At 43.8% G+C, this 14523-nt stretch overlaps 1 protein-coding gene across 1 annotated transcript in view; it reads right to left on the bottom strand.

The window, feature by feature from the left end:
- The window catches only part of SKOR1 (SKI family transcriptional corepressor 1), a 48359-nt gene extending 34377 nt beyond the window's left edge, over nucleotides 1–13982 (bottom strand). The window contains exon 1 of the mRNA XM_073568937.1: nucleotides 12384–13982. Within this exon, the coding sequence (XP_073425038.1) occupies nucleotides 12384–13967 (1584 nt within the window). The 5' untranslated portion in view covers nucleotides 13968–13982. The remainder of the gene's footprint in view (nucleotides 1–12383) is intronic.
- Between the last annotated feature and the right edge of the window lie 541 nt (nucleotides 13983–14523).

Below are 14523 nucleotides of genomic sequence, written 5' to 3'. Positions count from 1 at the left end.
AATACTGATATTTACTGGGTGCAGACTACATCTGCGAAATACTCATTCACTGGGTACAGACTACTACATCTGCACAATTTTAGTGTTTACTGTGTACAGACTACTTTATCTGCACTATGCAGGTGTTTACTGGGTACAGACTATTACATCTGCACAATACTGATGTTCCCTCTGTATAGACTACTACAACTGCACAATACTGATGTTTCCTGGGTGCTGATTTCTGTATTGCCTTTGATCTGGTGTCATCTGGGTGCAGACAACTACACACACACACACACATTACTGGTGTCTGCTAGGTACTACATCTGCACAATAGTTTACTTGGTACAGACTACTATATTTGCACAAAACTAGTGTTTATAGGGTAAAGACTACCAAATCTGAACAGTACTAGTGCTCACAGGGTACAAACTACTACACCTGCACAATACTGGTGTTTTTAGGGTACAGACTACTATATATACTTAATATTGGTGTTAGCATAACACACATGATACACTATACACAATATTTGTACGTATAACTATTGTCTTGATGGCGGGCTATTTACCAATCACAGCACAAGAGATACAGTAAGATAGAACTGTATTAGTGCTGGGAATACTGCACTCACTGATGAATTACACACTATCATGATCTGCTATATACTGTAAAAACATCATTAAAAAACCTAAATGATCATATCTGCAGGGTTAGAATTAGGATATAATACAGGTAAAAATATTTTACTGTGATAAAAAAATATTTACAGTCCAATTTTCTTATTATACATCTTTATTGTTAGTTGTTAGACTAATCCGGTAATGACCGAGAATACTAGACCATGTCTGTAATCTTGGTTCAGGTTTCTATTGGTGTATCACTGATTCCTGTAGACGGGCCTAGCACTGTCACTAATCTATCGTCACCTCCATGGCCATGCTAGCCATTACATCCCAGGAAGTGCCACCGTACTAATCCAGTACATACAGCATACCTGACATTAACCAAAGTATTCAGGAGATTCTATTCCTAATACTTAGGACACTGTGCAAAGAATAAATATATGGACGGACAATTATCTGCCTTAGTATGGAAACCAGTGCCAAGTATAACAAAGACTTTCCCAAAACACAGCATGGCTGTATGGGCTGCAGGGGACGAAATGGAATCAAGGCCCAGGAGGAAAGGTGGCCACCAACCCCTCTGCCTCATCAGAGAAGAGCTTTGAAAATTACATGGAGAAGTTGTAGCCCCGGTAAAGATTTTGCACCAGGACCCCAGAGGTTAAAGTTAGGACTCTGTGGGCTGCTAAATACTAAGGTTGAGGGGCGCACTAAATTAAGACTGCAGCACTGAGCCCCTACTCCGCAATGCCACCACTTCTGGAAGGGTCAGCTAGACAATCTGGTAAATGTAGAATCAAACTCCGTAAAGCTGGACACCTAGCATACTGTAAATGTTGACCAAAAGTGAGGTTTTCATGGCTGAACGAACGTGCCCCAAAATCTGCAATCATAGGGAATAAGTATAGGGTCATTCCCCAACCTACAAAAATAATCATGCATGCTCGGGAGTCAGGAGTGATAGCTGTGGACCAAACGTGAGCTCAGCCTACAGCTGCCCCTCGTGTACCACTGAGGAGTACAGAATAAACAGCGCAATCTGTACACGTTACAGCTTTGGGAAGCCATGCCGCGGCCGATACAGCCTGTGCCCTACTCACTGTAATAAAGAATTCACGTGTATGAGATGGTCCTGTGAGTACAATAAGTGTGGTGTACATGTATGCTATGTGTGTACGGTATGTGTGATGTATATCACATTTGTATGGTATATGTACTGGACGTTAATATCGTGTGTATGGTATGTGTTCTGGACATGTAGATCACGCGAGTATGGTATGTGTGTTGTATATGTATATCATGTGTGTATGGTATGTGCTGTACATACAACTCTGGCAAAAATTAAAGAGACGACTGAAAGATTTTCAATTTGTCTGATTTTTCTCTTTATAGGTATATTTTTGAGTAAAATGTACCGTAAATTGCTCTTTTATTCTACAAACTACTGACAACATGTCTTCAAATTTCCATGCACTGAATTTTGGATTTATTTTCAGAAAATGAGGAATGGTTAAAATAAAAAAAAATGCAGTGCTTGCAGACCTCAAATAATGCTAAGAAAACAAGTTCATAATCATTTAGAAACAACAATACTGTTTTAACTCAGGAAGAGTTCAGAAATCAATATTTTGTGGAATAAGGCTGGTTTCATATTCGCGAAAAGTTTGATTTTGGCGCGCACGGCGCACCGTCAAAAGTGCGCAGCGCAGGTCAAAGCGCAACTAGCGCACGGCCTGCGCACGATCTGCGCACCCTATGCTAAAGACAGGGTGCGCCGATCGCAGGCGCCGCTGTGCGCTAGGAGGCGGCGCTACAAGGAAGGGGCGGGCACGCCGGGCAGAGAGCCGGATCGGGGGCGGAGCTACCCCCGGCCGTGCGTGCGCTTAAAAAGCGCGAATGTGAAACCAGCCTAACCATGATTTGTAATCACAGCTTTCATGCGTCTTGGCATGCTTTCCACCAGTCTTTCACACTGCTTTTGGGTGACCTTATGCCACTCCTGCTATAAAGATTTAAGCAGTTCTTCTTTGTCTGATGGCTTGTGACTATCCATCTTCCTCTTGATTACATTCCAGAGGTTTTCAATGAGGTTCAGGTCTGGAGATTGGGCTGGCCATGACAGGGATTTGATGTGGTGGTCCTTCATCCACACATTGATTGACCTAGCTGTGTGGCATGGCACATTGTCCTGCTGGAAAAAATAGTTCTCAGAGTTGGGGAACATTGCCTGAGCAGAAGGAATCAACTGTTTTTCCAGGATAACCTTGTATGTGGCTTGATTCATACGTCCTTCGCAAAGATTAACCTGCCCAATTCCAGCCTTGCTGGAGCATCCCTAGATCATCACTGATCCTCCACCAAATTTCACAGTGGGTGCAAGACACTGTGGCTTGTACGCCTCTCTAGGTCTCCATCTAACCATTAGACGACCAGGTGTTGGGCAAAGCTGAAAATTAGAGAATATTACCTTACTCCAGTCCTCTATGGTCCAATCCTTATGGTCTTTGGCAAACTTCAGCCTGGCTCTCCTTCGCTTCTCATTGATGAAAGGCTTTTTTCTAGCTTTACGTGACTCGAGCCCTGCCTCTAGGAGCCTGTTACAAACTGTTCTTGCCGTGCACTTCACCCCAGCTGCCATTTGCCATTCCTTTTGTAGGTCACTTGATGTCATCCTGCGGCTGCTGAGTGACATTCAAATAAGATGACGGACACCCCGATCAGTGGAGAGTCGTTTTTGCCCTCTGCTGGCCTGTAGCTTTGTTGTCCCCATTATCTGCTCCTTGACCTTGTTGTAATGGACTGCTGTCTTAGAAATTTTAAGGATTGAGGCAACATGACTCTCACTGTATCCCTCTGCTAGTAAAGCCAGAATTGAGCCCTTCTTTTCCTCACTCAAGACTTTTCTTTTCAACTCCTTTGGCATTGTTAAAAGTTATTTTTTCATTCCTATTACTTTTGGGATATTACTAGCACTTGTTTTGCCATCCAGCTTGTCCTATTGCAAGAGGATTGAGAACACCACAGCAGGGTTTTTTATACTTTCCTTCGTTAAATAACATTTGGTTCAGGTGAACACCTAATCAGAAGCACATTAAGTGGAATGAGGTGTACTCTGGTTGGAATTCAACTGACACTGGAATGGAATGGCTGTCAGACATGTAGAGAAGCTGATTTTTATAAAACTGTGCAGTGGTCTCCTAATTTTTGCCAGAGCTGTATATATCACGTGAGTATGGTATGTGTGCTCTGCATATATATTATGAGTGTATGGTAGGTGTTTTACATGTATATTGTGTATATGGAATTTGTGTTGCACATTAATGTTGTGTGTGTGGTATATATTCTGTACATGTATATCATGTGTGAGTGGTATGTGTTCTGTACATGTCTAGTGTGTGTATGGCATGTGTAATGTACATGTATGGTATGTCGGTATGTCTGTATAGTATGTGTGCCTCACACTAAATTCATGAGAGTATGGCATGTGTGTGGTGTACATGTATATCATGTGTGTATGCCATGTGTGATGCACATAAATATTGTGTGTATAGCATGTATGCTGTAAATGTATATGGGGTATGGTATGTGTATTGTACATGCATATCATGTATATGGTGTATGAACTGTACACGTATATCATGTGTGTATACTAGGCATATTGTACATGTATATAATGCACATGGTGTCTTCTTCACATGTACATGATGTTTATGGTATGTGTGAAGTACATGTAAATCATGTGTATTTTTTGTGTGATGTACATGTATAATGTATGTGATGTACATGCATATCATGAGTGTATGGTATGTGTGCTGTACATGTATTTTGTGTATGGTATGTGTATTGTACATATATCATGTTTGTTGTACATATATATCATGAGTATGATGTATTTACTATATATGTATATCATGAATGTATGGTATGTGTGCTGAACATGTATATTGACTGTACGTTATATACGCTGTTTATGTATATCATGAGTGTAAGGTATATGTGCTGTACACATATATTGTATGTATGGTATATTTGCTGTACATGTATATCATGTGTATATGATAAGTGTTTTATACATGGATAGTATGTGTGCACAATACATGTGCTATAAATATATATACTACATTATATATATTTTTACTGCTCTTGTACGTGAGATCTATTTGTACGTTAAGGGTGTGTGCAGACGCTGCGGAATCCGCTGCGGATTAATCCGCACGGATTTTGCAAAAAACGCAGATAAACCGCAGGTCAAAAGACCTGCGGATTATCTGCGGTTTGGTCCTGCGGATTCACCATCTCCACAATGGTGGAGTGACATGTCACTTCTTTCTGCGGTTTCAAAACCGCAGCAAATCCGCGCGGATTTTTCCGCAATGTCTACACAGCGTTTTTTTTTTACCATTCATTTGAATGGTACTGTACACCGCAGCTAAAACTGCTGCGGGTCCGCAGCGGCCAAAAACGCTGCGGAAACGCAGCGGAATCTGCAGCGTGTGCACATACCCTAAATGTGCCAATATTTGTTACAACTGAAATTTATATTGCCCTACATATCTGTGAAATATGTATACTGAGTACCTGTTCTGTGTGCTGTGCACTACACGTAACTTATATATGTATGTTTTATGTGCTCAATATTTATATCCTACATCATGTGCTCTACATTATAATTTTTTTGTATATTTTATCTTAAATTTGTGCTATAAATGCAATTTTTGTATATTTGTGTGAATTACATGTATGTTCTATTACTGCAATCTATGGGCTCTATAGTATGGTCTATGCATATAATTCACTTGTATGTTTTATCTGTATTTTGTGTACTACATGGTATATATTCTATATGTTCTACATTACACCTGCAGTTTATGTGTATATATTACACCCGTGGTTTGTGTGTATATATTACCCCTGTAGTTTATCAGTGTATATGACGCTCATAGGTTGTGTATATATTACCCCGTGGTTTATGTATAGACATTATACCCATCATTTATGTGTACACGTTACATCAGTAATTTATGTGAATATATGTCACCCATAGTATGTGTGTGTATTACACCTGTGGTTTATGTGTATATATTATTCGTAGTATGTGTGTGTATATTACACCTGTAGTTTGTGTGTATACTACACCCATTGTTTATGTGTGTATATTACACACATGCTTTTTGTATGTATATTACACCTGTGAGTTTTGTGCGTATAGTACACCTGTGGTTAAGTGTATATATTACCCATGTAGTTTATCTGTGTATATTACACCCGTGATTTATGTGTATATGTTACACCCGTAGTTTATCTGTGTATATTACACCCGCGATTTATGTGTATTTGTTACACCCGTTGTTTATCTGTGTATATTACACCCCTGGTTTATGTGTGTATGACACCCGTAGTTTGTGTGTGTATATGACATCTGTGGGTTTTGTGTGTATATTACGCCAGTGGTTTACGTGTATATATTACCCCCGTAGTTTATGTTTATGTATTACACCCGTGGTTTATGTGTATATATTACACCCACAGTTTCTCTCTGGATATTACACCCGTGGTATGTCTGTGGATATTACACACGTGGCTTGTGTGCATAGATTATACCTGTGAGTTCTGTGTATATATTACACCCGTATATATTACACCCGTGGCTTGTGTGCATAGATTATACCTATGAGCTCTGTGTATATATTACACCCGTGTATATTACACCCGTGGCTTGTGTGTATAGATTATACCTGTGAGTTCGGAGTATATATTACACCCGTGTATATTACACCCGTGGCTTGTGTGTATAGATTATACCTATGAGTTCTGTGTATATATTACACCCGTGGCTTGTGTGTATAGATTATACCGGTGAGTTCTGAGTATATATTACACCCGTGTATATTACACCCGTGGCTTGTGTGTATAGATTATACCGGTGAGTTCTGAGTATTATATTACACCCGTGGCTTGTGTGTATAGATTATACCTGTGAGTTCTGAGTATTATATTACACCCGTGTATATTACACCCGTGGCTTGTGTGTATAGATTATACCTGTGAGTTTGGAGTATATATTACACCCGTGTATATTACACCCGTGGCTTGTGTGTATAGATTATACCTATGAGTTCTGTGTATATATTACACCCGTGTATATTACACCCGTGGCTTGTGTGTATAGATTATACCGGTGAGTTCTGAGTATATATTACACCCGTGTATATTACACCCGTGGCTTGTGTGTATAGATTATACCGGTGAGTTCTGAGTATTATATTACACCCGTGGCTTGTGTGTATAGATTATACCTGTGAGTTCTGAGTATTATATTACACCCGTGTATATTACACCCGTGGCTTGTGTGTATAGATTATACCTGTGAGTTCGGAGTATATATTACACCCGTGTATATTACACCCGTGGCTTGTGTGTATAGATTATACCTATGAGTTCTGAGTATATATTACACCTGTGTATATTACACCCGTGGCTTGTGTGTATAGATTATACCTGTGAGTTCTGAGTATATATTACACCCGTGTATATTACACCCGTGGCTTGTGTGTATAGATTATACCTGTGAGTTCTGAGTATATATTACACCCGTGTATATTACACCCGTGGCTTGTGTGTATAGATTATACCGGTGAGTTCTGAGTATTATATTACACCCGTGGCTTGTGTGTATAGATTATACCGGTGAGTTCTGAGTATTATATTACACCTGTGTATATTACACCCGTGGCTTGTGTGTATAGATTATACCTGTGAGTTCTGTGTATATATTACACCCGTGTATATTACACCAGTGGCTTGTGTGTATATATTATACCTGTGAGTTCTGAGTATATATTACACCCGTGTATATTACACCCGTGGCTTGTGTGTATACCGTAGATTATACCTGTGAGTTCTGTGTATATATTACACCCGTGTATATTACACCCGTGGCTTGTGTGTATAGATTATACCTGTGAGTTCTGTGTATATATTACACCCGTGGCTTGTGTGTATAGATTATACCTGTGAGTTATGTGTATATATTACACCCGTGTATATTACACCCGTGGCTTGTGTATATAGATTATACCTGTGAGTTCTGAGTATTATATTACACCCGTGTATATTACACCCGTGGCTTGTGTGTATAGATTATACCTGTGAGTTCTGTGTATATATTACACCCGTGTATATTACACCCGTGGCTTGTGTGTATAGATTATACCTGTGAGTTCTGAGTATTATATTACACCCCTGTATATTACACCCGTGGCTTGTGTGTATAGATTATACCTGTGAGTTCTGAGTATTATATTACACCCGTGTATATTACACCCGTGGCTTGTGTGTATAGATTATACCTGTGAGTTCTGTGTATATATTACACCCGTGTATATTACACCCGTGGCTTGTGTGTATAGATTATACCTGTGAGTTCTGAGTATTATATTACACCCGTGTATATTACACCCGTGGCTTGTGTGTATAGATTATACCTGTGAGTTCTGAGTATTATATTACACCCGTGTATATTACACCCGTGGCTTGTGTGTATAGATTATACCTGTGAGTTCTGTGTGTATATTACACCCGTGGCTTGTGTGTATAGATTATACCTGTGAGTTCTGAGTATATATTACACCCGTGTATATTACACCCGTGGCTTGTGTGTATAGATTATACCTGTGAGTTCTGAGTATTATATTACACCCGTGTATATTACACCCGTGGCTTGTGTGTATAGATTATACCTGTGAGTTCTGTGTATATATTACACCCGTGTATATTACACCCGTGGCTTGTGTGTATAGATTATACCTGTGAGTTCTGAGTATTATATTACACCCGTGTATATTACACCCGTGGCTTGTGTGTATAGATTATACCTGTGAGTTCTGAGTATTATATTACACCCGTGTATATTACACCCGTGGCTTGTGTGTATAGATTATACCTGTGAGTTCTGTGTATATATTACACCCGTGTATATTACACCCGTGGCTTGTGTGTATAGATTATACCTGTGAGTTCTGAGTATATATTACACCCGTGTATATTACACCCGTGGCTTGTGTGTATAGATTATACCTGTGAGTTCTGTGTGTATATTACACCCGTGTATATTACACCCGTGGCTTGTGTGTATAGATTATACCGGTGAGTTCTGAGTATTATATTACACCCGTGTATATTACACCCGTGGCTTGTGTGTATAGATTATACCTGTGAGTTCTGAGTATTATATTACACCCGTGTATATTACACCCGTGGCTTGTGTGTATAGATTATACCTGTGAGTTCTGTGTATATATTACACCCGTGTATATTACACCCGTGGCTTGTGTGTATAGATTATACCGGTGAGTTCTGAGTATTATATTACACCCGTGTATATTACACCCGTGGCTTGTGTGTATAGATTATACCTGTGAGTTCTGAGTATTATATTACACCCGTGTATATTACACCCGTGGCTTGTGTGTATAGATTATACCTGTGAGTTCTGAGTATTATATTACACCCGTGTATATTACACCCGTGGCTTGTGTGTATAGATTATAACTGTGAGTTCTGAGTATTATATTACACCCGTGTATATTACACCCGTGGCTTGTGTGTATAGATTATACCTGTGAGTTCTGTGTATATATTACACCCGTGTATATTACACCCGTGGCTTGTGTGTATAGATTATACCTGTGAGTTCTGTGTATATATTACACCCGTGTATATTACACCCGTGGCTTGTGTGTATAGATTATACCTGTGAGTTCTGAGTATATATTACACCCGTGTATATTACACCCGTGGCTTGTGTGTATAGATTATACCTGTGAGTTCTGTGTGTATATTACACCCGTGTATATTACACCCGTGGCTTGTGTGTATAGATTATACCGGTGAGTTCTGAGTATTATATTACACCCGTGTATATTACACCCGTGGCTTGTGTGTATAAATTATACCTGTGAGTTCTGAGTATTATATTACACCCGTGTATATTACACCCGTGGCTTGTGTGTATAGATTATACCTGTGAGTTCTGTGTATATATTACACCCGTGTATATTACACCCGTGGCTTGTGTGTATAGATTATACCGGTGAGTTCTGAGTATTATATTACACCCGTGTATATTACACCCGTGGCTTGTGTGTATAGATTATACCTGTGAGTTCTGAGTATTATATTACACCCATGTATATTACACCCGTGGCTTGTGTGTATAGATTATACCTGTGAGTTCTGTGTATATATTACACCCGTGTATATTACACCAGTGGCTTGTGTGTATAGATTATACCGGTGAGTTCTGTGTGTATATTACACCCGTGTATATTACACCCGTGGCTTGTGTGTATAGATTATACCTGTGAGTTCTGAGTATTATATTACACCCGTGTATATTACACCCGTGGCTTGTGTGTATAGATTATACCTGTGAGTTCTGTGTATATATTACACCCGTGTATATTACACCAGTGGCTTGTGTGTATAGATTATACCGGTGAGTTCTGTGTGTATATTACACCCGTGTATATTACACCCGTGGCTTGTGTGTATAGATTATACCTGTGAGTTCTGTGTATATATTACACCCGTGTATATTACACCCGTGGCTTGTGTGTATAGATTATACCGGTGAGTTCTGTGTGTATATTACACCCGTGTATATTACACCCGTGGCTTGTGTGTATAGATTATACCTGTGAGTTCTGTGTATATATTACACCCGTGTATATTACACCCGTGGCTTGTGTGTATAGATTATACCTGTGAGTTCTGAGTATTATATTACACCCGTGTATATTACACCCGTGGCTTGTGTGTATAGATTATACCGGTGAGTTCTGTGTGTATATTACACCCGTGTATCTTACACCAGTGGCTTGTGTGTATAGATTATACCTGTGAGTTCTGTGTATATATTACACCCGTGTATATTACACCCGTGGCTTGTGTATAGATTATACCGGTGAGTTCTGAGTATTATATTACACCCGTGTATATTACACCCGTGGCTTGTGTGTATAGATTATACCGGTGAGTTCTGAGTATTATATTACACCCGTGTATATTACACCCGTGGCTTGTGTGTATAGATTATACCGGTGAGTTCTGAGTATTATATTACACCCGTGTATATTACACCCGTGGCTTGTGTGTATAGATTATACCTGTGAGTTCTGAGTATTATATTACACCCGTGTATATTACACCCGTGGCTTGTGTGTATAGATTATACCTGTGAGTTCTGTGTATATATTACACCCGTGTATATTACACCAGTGGCTTGTGTGTATAGATTATACCGGTGAGTTCTGTGTGTATATTACACCCGTGTATATTACACCCGTGGCTTGTGTGTATAGATTATACCTGTGAGTTCTGTGTATATATTACACCCGTGTATATTACACCCGTGGCTTGTGTGTATAGATTATACCGGTGAGTTCTGTGTGTATATTACACCCGTGTATATTACACCCGTGGCTTGTGTGTATAGATTATACCTGTGAGTTCTGTGTATATATTACACCCGTGTATATTACACCCGTGGCTTGTGTGTATAGATTATACCTGTGAGTTCTGAGTATTATATTACACCCGTGTATATTACACCAGTGGCTTGTGTGTATAGATTATACCGGTGAGTTCTGTGTGTATATTACACCCGTGTATCTTACACCAGTGGCTTGTGTGTATAGATTATACCTGTGAGTTCTGTGTATATATTACACCCGTGTATATTACACCCGTGGCTTGTGTGTATAGATTATACCGGTGAGTTCTGAGTATTATATTACACCCGTGTATATTACACCCGTGGCTTGTGTGTATAGATTATACCTGTGAGTTCTGAGTATTATATTACACCCGTGTATATTACACCAGTGGCTTGTGTGTATAGATTATACCTGTGAGTTCTGTGTGTATATTACACCCGTGTATATTACACCAGTGGCTTGTGTGTATAGATTATACCGGTGAGTTCTGTGTGTATATTACACCCGTGTATATTACACCAGTGGCTTGTGTGTATAGATTATACCGGTGAGTTCTGTGTGTATATTACACCCGTGTATATTACACCAGTGGCTTGTGTGTATAGATTATACCGGTGAGTTCTGTGTGTATATTACACCCGTGTATATTACACCAGTGGCTTGTGTGTATAGATTATACCGGTGAGTTCTGTGTGTATATTACACCCGTGTATATTACACCAGTGGCTTGTGTGTATAGATTATACCTGTGAGTTCTGTGTATATATTACACCCGTGTATATTACACCCGTGGCTTGTGTGTATAGATTATACCTGTGAGTTCTGAGTATATATTACACCCGTGTATATTACACCAGTGGCTTGTGTGTATAGATTATACCGGTGAGTTCTGTGTGTATATTACACCCGTGTATATTACACCCGTGGCTTGTGTGTATAGATTATACCTGTGAGTTCTGTGTGTATATTACACCCGTGTATATTACACCCGTGGCTTGTGTGTATAGATTATACCTGTGAGTTCTGAGTATATATTACACCCGTGTATATTACACCCGTGGCTTGTGTGTATAGATTATACCTGTGAGTTCTGTGTGTATATTACACCCGTGTATATTACACCCGTGGCTTGTGTGTATAGATTATACCGGTGAGTTCTGTGTGTATATTACACCCGTGTATATTACACCAGTGGCTTGTGTGTATAGATTATACCGGTGAGTTCTGTGTGTATATTACACCCGTGGTCCCTGCGCACGGTCCTGGCCCCGCTCCTCACCTGGTAGCCGCCGGTGCTCCTCGGACTGTCCGCCCTCGGGCTTTGCTCCCTCCTGTCCTCGGTGTCCCGGGCTGAGGCCGGGGAGGAGGCGCTGGAGCACGGCCCCGGGACTACGCTGGCTCCTCGGTCCTCCTCGGGGAAGCGGCTGGACTCCACGTCTACTTCGGGCTCGTCCGCAGTGTCGGGGCCGGGAGAGGCGGAGCGGTAACTGGAGGTGTCGCTCAGCAGGTCCGGAGAGCTGTACCCCGGCGGCCGGCTGGGCCCGTACACCTCCCGGCTCCCGTATAACTTGGCCAGACTCTCCGCAGCCTTCACCACCGGCCTGAAGGCGGAGATGTAGCGGAGCTTTCTGGGCGTGAGCGGCTCCCCGGGCCTCCCCTCATCCCCGGAGCGCTCTTCCTCCCGGCAGGCAGCCTGCTCCTCCTGGGCTTCTCCGCTGCTCTCCGGCTCCTCCGCCTCCCCCGCGGTCTTGACCGACGCCTGCTGCTGGGACAAGGCTGGGTAAGAGGGGACCTGTAGGGCCCCGGCTGCCGGCCAGAAGACAGGGAAGGGCGGGTAAACCGAGTCCTTGGAGGCCGGGGCGGCCGGCCAGAAGACGCCGGGCAGTGCCCCCTTGTCCCCCAGGCCGCCGTCATCCTTCTTGGCGCACAGACCGAAGGCCGGGAAGCCATAGGGAGGCGGCGGGAAGAGCGGCGGCGTCATCTTGTGCAGCACTCCGGAGAAGCCCTTGCTGGGTACCGGGATTAGCGGGAAGCTGCGGCCCGCCTGCTCCTCGTCCCCCCGCAGGCTCTTGGCTGGTGGCGGAGGCGGCGGTGGCGGCGGCCGGAGCTCCAGGTGCTGGCGGGCAGAGCTGCTGCTGGACGCCGGGGAGGGGAAGGCTCTCTTGCGGGTGCCGCCGTTGAACATGGCCTTGACGTCCTCCCAGGAGTGCGCCAGGTCGTCGGAGGCGGTGGGGTCGCTGAGCCGCAGGTGCCGCCTCCAGCTGTTGAAGTTGGCGGCGTCGGGCTGGGTGTACTTGGAGTCCGGGGCGCGGTGCGAGTGGAAGATGAACTTGTTGGGGGAGAAGTAGAGGCCGCAGTAGCCGCACTTGATGCACTTGGCCCGGGAGCTGTTGTACCGGGCGGGGATGAAGCTGCCCCGGCAGCCCCAGGCGCACTCGTGCACCACATCGAAGGCGAAGTTCTCGGGCAGCTTGGGCGGGCGGTGCTCCCCCAGGAACGACTTGCACAGGCGCTCGGCCTCCCGCTTAGTGATCATCCCGCAGCGGCGGGACGAGATGGGCATGGCCCCCGCCCGGCGCAGGATCTCCAGCTGCACCGGGGTGCACTGCACGCACGTGATGCCCAGCGCCACCCGCCGGTTGTGGATCTCGTTGTAGCTGTAGCTCTTCAGCAGAGTGTTGGAGATCTGCGCCAGGCACAGGCGCTCCTGGCCGTCTATCACCAGCGACACGATGGGCACCCCGTACAGCGACGTCTCCCCCACCTGGTTGGGCTTCAGGGACGAGAAGGGTTGGGGGTCCTGGCCCGGGGGCTTGGTGCTGGGCGACGAGCCGGGCTCCCTCTGGGCGCTGATCCCCTCCATGGTGTCTGCCCTGCAAGATACAACGGGGGCACAGTCAGCGCCATCAGCAGGAAGGAGACAGAGCGAAGGCGGCAGAGACAGAAGGAAGGCGGCAGAGACAGAACGGAGGCGGCAGAGACAGAAGGAAGGCGGCAGAGACAGAAGGAAGGCGGCAGAGACAGAGCGAAGGCGGCAGAGACAGAACGGAGGCGGCAGAGACAGAAGGAAGGCGGCAGAGACAGAGCGAAGGCGGCAGAGACAGAAGGAAGGCGGCAGAGACAGAACGGAGGCGGCAGAGACAGAAGGAAGGCGGCAGAGACAGAGCGAAGGCGGCAGAGACAGAAGGAAGGCGGCAGAGACAGAACGGAGGCGGCAGAGACAGAGCGAAGGCGGCAGAGACAGAGCGAAGGCGGCAGAGACAGAAGGAAGGCGGCAGAGACAGAAGGAAGGCGGCAGAGACAGAGCGAAGGCGGCAGAGACAGAACGGAGGCGGCAGAGACAGAAGGAAGGCGGCAGAGACAGAGCGAAGGCGGCAGAGACAGAAGGAAGGCGGCAGAGACAGAACGGAGGCGGCAGA

This window comes from Dendrobates tinctorius, unplaced genomic scaffold (genome assembly GCF_039654945.1).
Source record: "Dendrobates tinctorius isolate UK_male_01 unplaced genomic scaffold, ASM3965494v1 ptg000022l, whole genome shotgun sequence".
Taxonomy (NCBI): Eukaryota; Metazoa; Chordata; class Amphibia; order Anura; family Dendrobatidae; genus Dendrobates; species Dendrobates tinctorius.
The sequence above is the reverse complement of the archived record's forward strand: the minus strand, read 5'-3'. Positions and strand labels throughout refer to the sequence as shown.